At 46.4% G+C, this 14683-nt stretch overlaps 1 protein-coding gene across 6 annotated transcripts in view; it reads left to right on the top strand.

Moving 5' to 3' along the window:
* The first annotated feature begins 809 nt into the window (after nt 1-809).
* Arhgef10 (Rho guanine nucleotide exchange factor 10) overlaps nt 810-14683 on the top strand; it is a 56821-nt gene continuing 42947 nt past the window's right edge. For 4 of the 6 annotated variants that reach the window (XM_090353709.1, XM_090353708.1, XM_090353707.1 and 1 more), the window contains exons 1-7: nt 810-949; nt 2999-3154; nt 3849-4139; nt 6123-6189; nt 8773-8849; nt 11575-11631; nt 12648-12811. In XM_090353709.1, coding sequence (XP_090209835.1) covers nt 913-949; nt 2999-3154; nt 3849-4139; nt 6123-6189; nt 8773-8849; nt 11575-11631; nt 12648-12811 — 849 coding nt within the window. In that variant the 5' untranslated portion in view covers nt 810-912. The remainder of the gene's footprint in view (nt 950-2998; nt 3155-3848; nt 4140-6122; nt 6190-8772; nt 8850-11574; nt 11632-12647; nt 12812-14683) is intronic. The other 2 variants (XM_090353710.1, XM_090353706.1) reach the window with 1 other exon arrangement.

Genomic DNA, 14683 nt, shown 5'->3' with positions numbered 1-14683 from the left:
ATGCTGATACCTTATACCTGTAATCCTGGCTACTTAGGAGACTGAGATCCAGGGGCTTAAGTTCAAAGCTATCCCAAAGCAGGGAAGTACATTGAGACTCTGTCTTCAATTAACTACCCCAAAGCTGGAAGTGGAGCTATGGCTCGAGTGATAGAGTGTTAGCCTTGAGTAAAAACAAAAATAAAATAAAAGAAAAACTCAGGCATGGTGTGAGCTAGTGGCTCACGCCTATAATCCTAGCTACTCAATGAGGCTAAGATCTCAGGATCACAGTTCAAAGCCAGCCCAGGCAGAACAGTTTGTGAGACTCTTAAGTCCAATACTCTACCATGGAAGTGGTGATATGGCTCAAAGTGGTTGAATATTAGCCTTGAGCAAAAGAGCTCAGGGACAGTGCCCGCACCCAGTCCCTGAGTTCCAGCCCCAGGACCAACAAACAAATAAATAACTTGGGGATAGCACTCAGCCCTTAATTCCAACCCCCGGGACCAGCACACACATACACACACATACACACAAACATACTCACACGGACAGTGTTAACTGAAAGAAAAGAAAGGAAAGGCATTTTACTTATGTTTTGATTTCTCCCCTTAGAAGATGGTATGAAATTAAGCAAGGAATTTCAGTGGTTTGGGGTTGAGATGCATCTGGGGTAACAAACTTCTGTCTATAATTCAAGGTGAAATCCAGGCTGCTCTGAGAACTTTTGTTTCATTTGCTCCTATTATTTCCAGAGAAATTCACTAGGATTTGCAATAAGTGTGCTTTACTTACAGCTATATGTGACTGACCTTTTGTTGTTGCAGGGTTATTGCTAGAAAGTCTTGTCCACTGAAAGGAGAGGGCAGTGCCCCTGCTGGTGGCGGCTCCTGTCCCCTGACCAACCCAAGAGCATTCCCCAGGCTGAGTATGGACCAGCGGGAGCTGCCCCCTCCAGTTCCCACAGGTAGGACTCTACCTCCTTGCCAGTGTCCTAGGATCCATGGTGGCAGTGTTGAGGTGATAGTTAAGGAGAAAGATGTACTTGTCTTTGTTGTTTAGAGGGGACGTGAGCTTTGAGTGGCTCCATAGCTCTTGGGGTGACTAGGAGATCTGTGTGTCTCATGCTGATCTGTGCCCAGCATCTGCTTCCCAGGAGGTTCAACTGGACTCACATCTGAAGGGGAGGTGCTCAAGGGAGGTGTGTGTGTGGGGGAGGGATTGTACTAGAGGCTGCATCCAGGCTTGAGCCCTGCCTGCAGGGTAGTGTTCTGTCTTGAGTCACTGAATCTCCTGGTGCCCAGAGGGGTGCTTATGTTGTTTCCCTTCTGCTTCCATCTCCTGTGGGCAGTACAGGGACATGCTGAACTTCTTATCCATCTGCTTAGTAGATAGAAGCTATGTGAATTGAAGGACCCTTGGTCCATTTTTACCTCCTCAGAGCTAGGTCTCTGACAAAAGGCCCTGTGGAGACTGGTCTCTGCCTGGCCGTGAGCAGGTAGTTCATATTCACAATGCTTCTTTAGTAGGTCTTTTCCCGTGTCTCTTGAGAAATGTGGCCTTGTTCTCAGAGTATGTACCAGTGCTATGGAGAGGGAGTCATGAGATCTGCACAGGTCTGCGGGTTCCTCTGTGTCTAGGACCTAGCAAGCAGTGCATGGAAGGGTCTGACCTTGGTGCCTGTGGTGTTGATTCTCCTGTCCTGTCCTTACAAGTTGGGCCTGAATCACAGGTGGCAGCTGTAGGTACAGATGTTTCCTCAGTAAATCAGGGGTGGAAAGATGCCATCAATAGTCATGATGTGGAGAGCATTTAGGTGAATAGATTCTAGTGTGTGGCACTGACGTCAGGATGAGGTAAGCACTCAGACAGCCCATCTGTTGGGGTTAAGATAAGAATGAAGACCAGAAACCAGGCTAGGACTCTCTTCCTGTCTCTTTTTCTGCATGTGGCTTTGGGCCAGCTCTTTTCCCGTGAATCCCAGGTCTTTTCAGCCATAGTGACGTATATGATGGGAGATGTTATTAAGGTGCTTTGAAGTGCTGAGATGTTGGGGAGAACATTAAAAATTAAAAAGCCAGGAGCCAGGAGCTCGCACCTGTAATCCTACCTACTCAGGAGGCTGAGATTTGAGGATCGTGGTTCAAAGCCAGCCCTAGCCCAAAAGTCTGTGAGACTCTTATCTCCATTTAATTACCAGAAAACCAGAAGTGGCTCTGTGGCTCAAGTGGTAGAGCACTAGCCTTGAGCTGAAGAGCTCAGAGACAGCGCCCAGGCCCAGAGTACAAGCCCCATGACTGACAAATTAATTAATTAGTTAAAAAGCAGCTGGGTTCACACTTCAATCAACTTTTTCAAAGAATGACCCTCAAATAATTTGAGTACATAGTATTATACAGAATGTACAACATTACACAGAATATACACCATGTTAGTTCATAAAAATAAATAATTGCCGGGCGGGGGGGGGGAGGAGCTGGGAGTTTGGCCTAGTGGTAGAGTGCTTGCCTAGCATGAACAAAGACCTGGGTTTGATTCCTCAGTGCCTGCTTGCTGTGTTCCTAAGGCCTGTGGCATAGCTACTACCACTTAAACAAGTTTTGTTTGTTTGTTTGGTTGGTTTTTTTTTTTTTTTAATACAATACTCGGTCTTTGAGCTCAGGGCCTGGGTTTGCTAGGTAGGCAGTCCACACCTGAGCCATGCCATAGTACTTACTTTCTTGCTTTTAGGTTCCAGAATGTCTCTAGCTGTTTGCTGGAAGCTGGAAGGTGATTCTCCTACAAATCCTAGTTCAAATGTGAAAACCTGCTTTTCTTCCTTCTTGTCTTTTGTTATTTTTGTTTTCTTTCCAGCTGAGAGTTGTAGGGTGAATAAAAGGGAAACAGGAGGCTGCCCGCTGGCTTGGAGAGGGCTTTTGGCTCAGTGTCATCTTTTCTGTTTTTTTGTATAGAAAGGTACAAAAGTGTTAGCGACAAACAATAACCTTATCGTTTATAATATTTTCTTAAACTTTAGAAAATGAAGTGAAATACGACCCTAATAACAATGACGAGGAAGAGGGAGAACAGTTTGATTTTGACAGTGGAGATGAAGCTCCAGAAGCCGATCGGCAGGCCTCGTCTACCCCCGAGGCAGGAGGAGCAGAAACAGGAGCAGCTGTTGACCTTGCAGGTGAGGCCCGGTGGCCATGCTGCCTGGTGCTCTTGGAGGCCTGCAGTTAGTGCCTGGCTGCCTCTGCCTGCCTAGCTGACGCTCCTGGTTTCTGGGGCTGGGGGTTATGGCTTCATCGTGATGAGCCGGGCATCACGGTGTCTCAGCCTTACCGTGATGTACCTGAGCCAATGTACCTTGGCTTTGACAAAATTTCTTCTGTCAATTTGTACTTTTTCCTACAATTCCCAATCCTGTCCCTCTACATTCCTATTTATATTTTGTAGATATTTGCTATTTCCTAATAAAAATTGCCTTGTCATTGTAGCATGGAATGTTCAAGTCTCTATGCCATTTGGGGTGAATTAACTAGAGGTGGGGCTGAGGCTTGTTCTTACTAACTAGGTAAATTGCTTGGACATGGTTGTGGTTGAAGTGGTGTTAGCTTTTCTTCTCTCCTGCCTTGGCATAGCCTATCCGTGGCTCTCTCGCACATCTCGTTGGATAAAGGTGTTGAGACCTGATAGGCAATGTCTGTCTCACCTGTGCCCAGAGGTGCCGTGGGTCCCTGCTCCACCCTGCACTGGTCTGTGAATGTCGGGGCTTCTTGTGCTGACAGAGAGCAGGAACCCCTGAGCCCTAACTGGCTGTAGTAGTGAGGGACCTGTTGGCCATGCACTTTATATCTGTCAATAAGTGACCTTCTGTCCTGCAGAAGGTGAAGATGAAACCACCTCAGAGGCTGCCACCGTGGCGGGACCTGCCATGCTTGCTGTTCCTACAAAAGTGAACCCATATTCTGTCATTGACATCACACCGTTCCAGGAGGCCCAGCCGTCCGCCCCAGATTCACATGTAGAAGAAGAAGGGGTGGGCCTGCATGTGCCCAGTGGGTACTCAGTGCCTGTGCCCTGCGGCTACGCCGTCCCATCCAGCCTCCCTCTGCTGCTGCCGCCGGCCTATTCCAGCCCTGTCATCATCCGCACCGAGTCTGTGGAGGAGGAAGGTACACATCCGTTTCCTCGCATGCTGCTGGGCACCCTGGTTGCAGAAGTCTGGGTATAATCTCCTCCTTATTCACCAGCAGGGGTTTGGTCTGCAAGCAGGAAAAGGCCTGATACTAATATTCTTCGATGGCAGGAACGCAGTTTAAGAAAGGCTTAGCATCGGTTTTCTGACCTCCTAAGTTCTCTCTGCGAAACAGGGAGGACATGGCCTTGACCACAGGGCTCACCAGCTCTTCCACCTCCCTGATAGTTTGTCCCTGTTCTGGAGAATGGTCATATGGTCAACTGTCCTAAGCTACCCATTCCCTGCAGCTCCCCTCCCCCTCCCCCCACATCTCTCTTCAAAGGGTCACAAGGCAGACAGGCACGTTCCCGTGTTTAGAATTTTCAGTAGAGTATATTACCATACAGTTATATTACTGGCTTTTATAGACAGTTTAAAATAAAAGGAAATTGTTTTAAAGTCATTCTGAGTTACTTTTATCTTCTTTTGTCAGTCCTGGGGCTTGAACTAAGGGCCTAGCCACTGTCCTTGAGCTTTCTCAAGGCTAGCACTCTACAACCTGAGCCATAGAACCATTTCCAGCTTTTTCTATGTATGTGGTACCAAGGAATTGAACCCAGGGCTTCATACATGCTAGGCAAGCACTCTACACTAGGCCACACTCCCAGCCCCCAAGTTTTTTTTTTTTTTAAGTAAATTATTTTTAAATAATGTTTAATCATTTTAAATAACTAAAAATATTAAGAATAAGCAACTGCCTTTAAAATGAGTGTATCTTCTTTAAGAAGACCACAAGAACTCTGTAGTCTGATCCCTAACTTGCTCTGTGTTACCAGAGAAGAGCATCTTAGTGAATTGTGGAAAAAGATAAATATTATGGATAACCTGAAATATGGGAGAAATCTACTCCAAGAATGATGATGTCCTGTCTTCAAAAATCAAAATCAAGGCTTCCCCCCCCTGGTCGTGGGACTTGAACTCTGGGCCTGGGTGCTGTCCTGAGCTCTTCAGCTCAAGGCTGTCTTACCCGTTGAGTCACAGCGCCACTTCCAGTTTTCTAGTGATTAATTGGAGATGAGTCTCATGGATTTCTGTGCTTGGGCTGGCTTTGAGCCGTGATCCTCAGGTCTCAGTCTTCTGAGTAGCTAGGATGCCAGGCGTGAGGCATGACCCAGGGGAGCCTGGCAAAACTGGAAAGAAAAGAAACCTTTACCAAAATTTCACATCAATATAAATTACAGTTCTGCAACTGAGATGTTCTTGTGCATAGCTCTTTTTAGTGAAGAATGTTTCTCACAACTAGGGATTGCCTGCCACATGCCTCAACACTGTACCTGTATCACTTGAGCCACAGCTCCACTTTGGGTTTTCTGGTAGTTAAGTGGAGACCTGGCTTTTAACCACGATCCTCAGACCTCAGCTTACTAAACAGTTAGGGTTATAGGCGTAAGCCGCCAGCACAGAGCAACAAATTCGTTTTTGAAAGTTCTTTATGAGCAGCTTAGTGTCCAGCTGTTGGATGAGAATCATCTTCTTACCCCCCAGTGGCTCCAGTGCTGTGCTGAGGGCCACCATCAGGGATAGAGGCCATCTGAGGGCACACAAAAAAGTGTTGTCTCCTGCCCCACCTTTATCCTCCCTCGCAGTACCCACTCCTCAGACTATTGGTTGACCACTCATTGTCCACCTCCATGAAGCATGTACAGAGTCTGAAGAAGGGGTTTTGTCATGTTCTCAGCACCTGTAAACAGTGAGTAGTGGAATCTCAGTTAGACCCAAGGATGCCTGAGATAGTCTGTGAGCCTGAGATTGGGTGTTTGGCTGTGTCACATTGATTTATTTCTCCCTTGGAGATCAGCATAAATCTGTCAGTTAATCCTTTTAAGACAAAAAGAAATACGAAACCATTTGAAGGATAAAAAGTCAGCTGCATAAACATTTTGTTGGACATAAGATAATATCACTTCTTTTCTTTTAGCAGAAACACCAGAAGTCACAGAAGATGGACAGGTTACTTCTGTGAGTTTGGAGGGGCCTGAACCCAGGTATCTTCATTTGTTAGTGCTACAATGTCTTCTGAATCTGTGTCTTCCTCCTAGACCTTTGGACTTGATATGCCCTCATCTCCATCCAGGCTTTCTTCATGGGGTTGGTTCCTCGGCCCTCCCAGTGCGGCAGTGCTCCTGTCCCAGGTCTCCCAGGTGTGGTGACCTCCCCTCCGCCACGTACTTTGGTTACCAGGTGTGCCCTTGGTACTTTCAGGGCAAGGTGATAGGAGCCACATCCTTTTGTTTCCATACCTCCTTGCTATCTTGCCCATAGTCGTTTGGGATTGTAATATTTTAGGTACAAAATGCTCCAGAAAACAAGTAGGATTTTGGGAGAGAGTTATTCACTTGCCAAGAATTTTCCCTCAGTGGAAACACAAAGCACACCACTAAGCAGATCCACCATGACCTTTTATTAGCAACTGTGCTTCTACGCATAATTTAAAGGATGGTCAGGCACGATGTTTTACACCTGCAGTCATAGCTACTTTGGATGCCGAGATCTGAGGATCATGGTTTGAAGCCAGCCTGGGCAGGAATTACTTCCATTTAACCACCAAAAAAGAAAAGAAAAGAAAAAGAGATAAGAAGTGGAGCTGTGGCTCAAGAAGTAGAGTGCTACCCTTGAGCAAAAATGCTCAAGTCCAGTGCCCAGGCCCTGAGTTCAAGCCTGCCCCCCAGTTTTGTCTGTCTCTCACATAAAATACAGTCTGCTGATGTACAGTACAATCTGCTGTTAAGCTCAGTGCTTTTTTTAAGAATGAAATTTTTTGGGATTACTGCACTCAGGGCCACTTGAGCCATGCCTCCAGCTCTGCTTTTTGCTGATCCTTTTGGAAATGGAATCTGGTGAGCTTTTCTGCCCAAGCTGACCTAGAACTATGATCTTCCAGATCCCAGCCTTCTAAGGAGTTAGGATTGTAAATGTGACTCACTGGCACCTAGACTTGAAATTTTAAAACACGTGGAAACAGGGTGGGGAGTGTGGCCTAGTGGTAGAGTGCTTGCCTAGCATGCACGAAGATGGGGTTCAATTCCTCGGTACAACATACATAGAAAAATGCCAGAAGTGGTGCTGAGGCTCAAGTGATAAAGCTCTAGCTTTGAGAAAGTCCAAGGACAGTGCTCAGGCCCTGAGCTCAAGCCCAGGACTGGCAAAAAAAAAAAAAAAAAACCACCACCACCACAACAAAAAACCCACATGGAAACACTTTGAAACAATTAAAAATTACACTGTCCAGATTTTATTGTTTTTTCATTTTAAAGTGTCTTTTTGTTCAGTTGTCATTTCAAAGTTAAAAAGTACAGGAATTGTCCTTTCTCCGTCTGGTCCATCCCTGAGTGTTGAATGGCTTCCTAACCACTCACACAGCAACTGCAGAGCTGTGGAGAACCTAGGGCTCTGCACACCCCATGGCCTGCACACTCTGGGGTCCACACACCCCAGTGCCCTCACACCTTAGGGCTCGCTCGCATACTCCACGGACCGCCCACTCCGGGGCCCATGCACCCTGGGGTCTGTTCACCCTGGGGATTGCATACCTTTGGGCTTTTGGCAGCCCCTCCCGTAGTTGTGTTGTCTTTGGTTTTGCTTCTTCACTTTCACCTCAGCACAACAGTATGGTGGGATTCCTAACTTTTACATTTCACAGGCTGGCTCTTAACTACCCTGCCCAGGACAGGAGACATGCGATTGTCCAGGCAGGCCCCACAGCGTGCACCTCTGGCCCACTGGTTAGGAGAGAACAGTGCTTGGAGTTCTGTGCTGTCTGTGGAGTGGGGGATTATAGTCTCCTCTCACAGACGTGTGGCTGTACTCTATCAAGACCTGACCTTCCTCTTGAATTCCAGTTCTTTCAGATGTCTCAGTTCCTTAGAACTTTCAGCAGCAAAGTGCCTAGCAGTGTTCTGTGTCCTCGCCATGCAGCGTTGATATGTGTCACGTGACCAATTTCCGTGTGGGTTCTTCAGAGCTGTCCCTGGATCTTGGTGTGCACCCTAGTTCAGTCTCTTCCTCCCCGTGGGTTCCTTCACATGGCTGGGAGACCCAGCAGGATGAATGCAGCATCGTGGGGCCCAGTCACTCTGCATCCCGCAGTCTACACTGTGTCCTCACAAACTGATCTCCAGTGAATCTGGCCTAGTTGTTCAAGTGTTGTGGTAGCTTCCTTTTGCTTAGTACAGCATCTGTGTCTGGATGTAACTGCATCCCTGTGGGCCAGTTTAGCCTCGTGTCTCATCCTACCAGTCTGTGCTGGAGGCAGAGAAGGCCCAAGCCTTGCACCACCAGCCTAGCCTCACGTGTGCCACATTAGAGCAGATGGGAACACAATGGAGACTTTTCAGTGCAGACACAGCAGTGCTTACACCGTGCCACGGCAGCAGACAACGGTGCTGTGCTTGGAGGCAGTCTCAAGCCCGTGTGGGCAGAGCCGTAAATGAAAGTTTGTACTTGTGATTCTGTAGACATAGCCGGTATCCGGGAAACTACACAGCCGGCAGGATCTGTGAATTCATGCATAGGCTGGGGCCCTTCGCCAACCCAGTGATGGTCCCATTTCATCCTGTGCTTCCTTGTAGTGCTGATCATGGCAATCGAGAGGGCAGTGCCCTGGCGCAATGGGCAGCCGACCCCGCCAACACCGCATGGATGGAGAGTGAGTACCTTTCACCAGAGCCCTGGGTCCCCATGAACTCCCATGGGCCTTGCCAGCAGGTGGCAGCATGTTCCGGTTGGAAGTTTTAAGACATAGTCACATCATTAAAGTATTAATTAAAACGATGTGTGAGACAGGGGCTGGTGAATCACACTTACAGTCCTGTCAGCTTGAAAAGCTGAGAATTCATGATTTTTTTTTAAAGCTAATGTGTGAAAAATTTCCTTGAGACTTTAAGGCCACCATTTTGCCTCCCATCATCCAGTCACAGTGTTGCATCTGAGCCCATATGCTTTCTGATTGTTTCTTTTTAGGACAGATTTGGTTTTATTGCAGATTGTATAGAGTGGGAATGAATGCTTTGACCTGGATCCTATAGCCAGCTGGTCTCCTGAGACAGCATAGCTTCTGACTTTCAGTTCCTCATGAGACACTTTGTTATGGATCGTTTTTGATGGCAGTAGCTGGGTGGGTTCAGCTGATCATAGTCCAATGGCATATCAGATTTAGATTCTACTGTGGATTAAGAGCTGAGATATTCTTAGCTAAGTTTATTTTATTTATTTATTTATTTAGTCGGTTGTGGGACTTGAACTCTGGACCTGGGCACTGTCCCTGAGCTCTTCAGCTCAAGGCTACCACTCTATCCCTTCAGCTACAGTGCTACTTTTGGTTTTCTGGTGGTTAATTAGAGATAAGAGTCTCACAGATTTTAGTGCCTGGGCTGGCATTGAACCACAATCCTCAGATCTCCACCTCCTGAGTAGCTAGGATTACAGGAGTGACCCACCGCACCTGGCCTATTTTTTAGTTTTTAATTAATTAACTTTTTCTTTTGCCAGTCCTAAGGCTTGAACTCAGGGCCTGAGGGCCTGACCACTGTTCTTGAGCAGCTTTCTTAAGGCTAGCATTCTACCACTTGAGCCACAGCACCACTTCTGGCTTTTTTTCAGTGTATGTGGTACCGAGGAATCGAACCCAGTGGTTCGTGCATGCTAGGCAACCACCCTACCACTAGGCCATGCTCCTGGCCCCCTATTTTTTATTTTTAAAAGGAAAGAAAGAATTATAACTTTTTTTAGTAGTCTTGTACTTTTGCTAGGCTCTTCCCCTTGAGCCATGCCTCTAGTCCTTTTATGCTTTGTTTTTCAGATATGGGTCTATATTTTGCATTCAGCTGGTCTCAGTCTGTGCTTCTACATAGGCCTTCCACATAAGCTGAAACTATTGGCATGCATGCCAGATCCACCTTGTTTGTTTAGATCTTACTTGCTTTGTTGTTGTTAGTTGTGGGGTTTGAACTCTGGGCCTGAGCAGTGCCCCCTGAGCTCTTCAGCTCAAGGATGCCAGGGCTAACTTTGAACTGTAATCTTCAGATCTCAGTCTCCCGAGTAGCTAGGATTTCAGGTGTGAGGCACTGGTGCCTAGATCTTACTAACTTTTTGCCTGTGCTGGCCTGATCTCCACCTGCTGAGAAGCTGAGATCTCAAATGTGAGCTACCACATGGCATAAGATAACTTTCTAATTATGCCTTTTATAATTCCCTGCCTTTTTAATTTCTGGGTAATTCTTTCCGAATTGGCATTTAGATATTTTCCTGTTGCTTCAATGTAGAAATGTGTCGTGGTTTGGATAGTCTCTTTGCAGAGTGGGCAACATAACAAATGAATGTTTCACAAAACATTTCCATGTGAGGTCTGGGGTCTAGCTTAGTGGCAAAGCACTTTTGTAGCAAGTGCAATGTCCTGGGTTCAATCCTTAGTATCAAAAAAGAAAAGACAAGAAACATAGTTTTTAAAAAAACCAAACACAAACATTTCCATGTGAAGCATGTAATTCTTATAAAATCAAGTTCAAATGCTTTGCTGCTCTAATGTCATTGCATGCAGTGAATGCTATATTGCTTGCAGACCCTTGAAAGAAAACTGAACACTTTTGCTGAATACAAACTGTCTGTCCTGCATTGACTGTTTTTGTGCCATGTAGCTTAGGCTGTTCTCCTCTTCTGGGTGTGAATATTGCAGTACTGCAGCCACTGCCTACTTGGTGTGAAGATCACGAGCCACTGGTTCATCTTAGTCTCCTTATTCCTGAAATTGTCACCTGTGGATTTTGTCATAGCAGCACAAATGAATCTCACAAACTTTAAAAATGTTTGTAGCCAGGCTCAATGGCTCACACCATTCTACCTTAGATCAGGAAGATTGAAGTTCAAGGACAACCTAATTAAGAAGGTTATAAGATCTCATGTCAACAAATACTGGATGTAGTGGTGCTTACATGGCATCCCAGCTATGACAAGAGTCATGAATAAATGGATTGTGACCCAGGCTGGCGTAGTTCTGAAAGCAAGGTACTCCCAGAAAATAACCAGAGCAAGAAAAGGGTCAGGATATGGTTCGAGGGTTTGAGTGCTTGCCTAATCGACATGAAACTCTGAGCTCAAGACCAAATTCCCTCAAAAAAATTGCTGTAAGAGTGCCATATAGAGATATGTAATTGAACGAAGTCATAGCACAGATTGACCTGAAATCACAAGCTGCTGGTGACACATTACATCCTTTATGCCAGGCAGAATTTAGTTCTGATCAAAATGTCCTGCTCATGCTTTAGTGAGGTTCTGGATAGTTATAGTCACAGGAACCCAGCCCTGTGAAGTTTAGACTACTTGGTCAGTTCTCATCAGCTTTTTTTTTTTTTTAACTTTCCTCTTATTTATTGCAGATCCAGAGGAAGCAATTTATGATGATGTTCCAAGGGAAAATTCGGATTCTGAACCAGGTTTGGTCTCATTTGATATTGTCTGTTAGGAGACAGAATATGGCAGTTTATCCTTCTGCGAGCAGAGAGCCCACTGTGTACACATGATCCTTGCCTGCAGAGCACCTACTGTGTACACGTGGTCCCTACGTACAGAGCACCTACTGTGTACACGTGGTCCCTGCATGCAGAGCACCCAGTGTGTACATGTGGTCCCTAGATTCAGAGTGCCCCATGTGTACACATGGTTCCTGCTTGCAGAGCGCCTACTGTGTACATGTGGTCCCTAGATTCAGAGTGCTCCATGTGTACACATGGTTCCTGCTTGCAGAGTGCCCAGTGTGTACATGTGATCCCTAGATTCAGAGTGCCCAGTGTGTACACGTGGTCCCTACATACAGAGCACCTACTGTGTACACGTCGCTTCATGCAGAGTGCCTACTTTGTACACGTGGTCTCTGCATGCAGAGCGCCCAGTGTGTACACGTTGTCCCTAGATTCATAGTGCCTCATGTGTACATATGGTCCCTGCATGTAGAGCGCCCAGCATGTATGTGTGCTCCCTGTTTGCAGAGCACCCAATGTGTACTTGCGGTCCCTGGGTACAAAGCACTCGGTGTGCCTGTGATCCTTGGTTTAGGATAGTGCTCAGGCCCTAAGTTCAAGTCCCAGGACTGGCAAAAAAAAAAAAAAAGACCAAAGAGGTAAGAAATAGGGAGGGAGGCTGCTGGAGGCTCAGGCGTGTCATCCTGGCTACTCAGGAGGCTGAGGATTGCAGGTCAAAGCCAGTCCAGGCAGGAATCTGTGAGACTCTTAGTCTCTAATGAAAACCACCAGAAAAGCAGAAGTGGCACTGGCTCGAAGCGGTAGAGCACTAACCTTGAGCAAAAGAGCTCAGGGACAGTGCCTAGGCCTGTTCCTAAGCACCTTACCTTTCCAAGAAGCATGCCTGAACGCTAGCCATGTCGTTCCTCAAACAGGCAGCATGCTAGTGAACTGTGTTTTTATTTTCCCTTTCTCTTGGTATGTGCATTTAGATGAAATGATTTATGATGATGTGGAGAACGGAGATGACGGTGGAAACAGTTCTTTGGAATATGGATGGAGTTCAAGTGAATTTGAAAGCTATGAAGAACAGAGTGACTCGGAGTGTAAGAATGGGATTCCCAGATCTTTCCTGCGCAGCAGCCACAAAAAGCAAGTACGTTTTTGGTCTGTATGTTCTGAGGGCAAGTGTTCTGTTAATTTGGAAATGGGCTGGTGAAATGTGGCTTTGGTTTTCACGAATTTAAAAAATTCTAATACATTGAAAAGTCTGAAATGTGGTAACATATTAACAAAGGAAAGGATGCATCTTATTTTACCTCGTATAATCATGGAATATTAGGAGGTTAGATTTTTGTAACCCAAATCACTTAGAAGTCTGAATGTAGACTCCTCCTCAGACAATGTCAGAAGACAGGTGACCATTCAGAATGCTGAGGAGCAGGTGCAGTTGCTGTCTGCAAGGTACAGGTTTTTCACGTAATGTCCTAAATTTGAGCTCTACACAAGAAAAGGAATGTAGGAAAATAGCAGGGCTTGAGAAATGATGCTGAAGCACACAGATCCTTGGCCATCCCAGGATTATCTTTTCCTGTAGGGAACTTTTCTCTTGCTTTGGTGGAAAACTTGTGAGATAAGGATCCAGGGAGGAAAGCAGAGCCTTGAAGGGTGAATTCTAGTCTGGGTGGTACAGGACTGGCCTGGTGCTGGTTCATTGGGGTGGGTCATGCAAGGAGTCCTCCAGGTGGCGTTCTGTTGGTGGGTTTCTTCTGTGTACAGAAGAATCCATTGGTTCTCTCAGGGGTGCTCACAGCAGTGATTGGGTACTTTCTGTGGCGCTGGCTTATGGTCTGAGATGGTCAGTCAGAGTCAATGCTTCTTGCTTGATAGACGGCCATAACTAGTTTTCCCCACCTACCTCCTACTGGTTCTCAGGAAGCAGAAGCTGCTTTTGACCTAGTTTCTATGTCGCTGTAGTGGACAACCTGTTGCAGGTTGTTTAGAAGCTTCATAATCTCTGAAGTCACTTTATGATACTCAAGAAGCAGCTACCAGTTCACAGTGATGAGTGCAACATCTCAGTGTTATAAACAGGCCTTTTCTGGAACGTAGGTTTATGTGTAGATGAACTGGTACTAGGGCTTGAACTCTGGGCATTACTTGGCTTTTTCACTCTTAGCTGGCACTTTACCACTTGAGCCACACTTCTTGGTTTGCTGGCTAGTTGGAAATAAGAGTCTTTCAAATTCATCTGTCTGTGCTGGCTTTGAACTGCGACCCTCAGATCTTGGCCTTCTGAGAATCTAGGATTATAGGCATGAGCCACATGTGTAGACCTTTTCAGGGATTTAAACTACAGTTGTAGTTAGCAGTGCTAGTAACCAAGACTTGACAGTGTCTGGCACTCCGGATACTCAAAGGCCCTTAAGGAGTTCTTCTGCACAGAACATCTTGGGTGGCCAGGTACTGTGTTGAGACAATCTTCAGGACTAAGGGTGGGGCTAGGCTACAAACAAGCCCTCCTTGTCCTCACAGTGGACCTGTATACTCCATCAGGGTCAGGCCTCCAAATGCCAGTGACAAGGTCATATGCCTCAACAGCCACTCCTTGCTGGGAAAAGTAGCATGTCAATGTGCAGAGACTAGAACCAGAGGCGTTTGTGAGGAGGAGGTTGGGGTCGTATATGGAGAAGTGTGTACCTGGTGGGGCATGTACACGGTGGGGCGTGAACAAGTTAGGCTGTAATTAAATGCTGTTCAGAATGCTCGTGTTGTGGTTGATGTGAGGGGGAAGGTGGGCCTGGTTGTGCGCAGCTAAGACAGAGGTAGCTGTGGGAAAGATGGCCCAGGAAACCTTAGCCAGCCTGTCATTAAGAGCAGGTGTCATGTCACTCAGGAGGCTGTCACATCACTTAGCTGCTTGTCATTGGGAGAGGGTGTCAGCCATTCAGCTGCCTGTTGTTGGTGTTGAGCCACTCAGATGCCTGTCTTTAGGACAGGGAGCCATGTCATTTTAGAGATTATCCTT

This window comes from Megascapheus bottae, chromosome 20 (assembly GCF_031878675.1).
Source record: "Megascapheus bottae isolate mThoBot1 chromosome 20, mThoBot2.hap1, whole genome shotgun sequence".
NCBI lineage: Eukaryota > Metazoa > Chordata > Mammalia > Rodentia > Geomyidae > Megascapheus > Megascapheus bottae.
The sequence above is the reverse complement of the archived record's forward strand: the minus strand, read 5'-3'. Positions and strand labels throughout refer to the sequence as shown.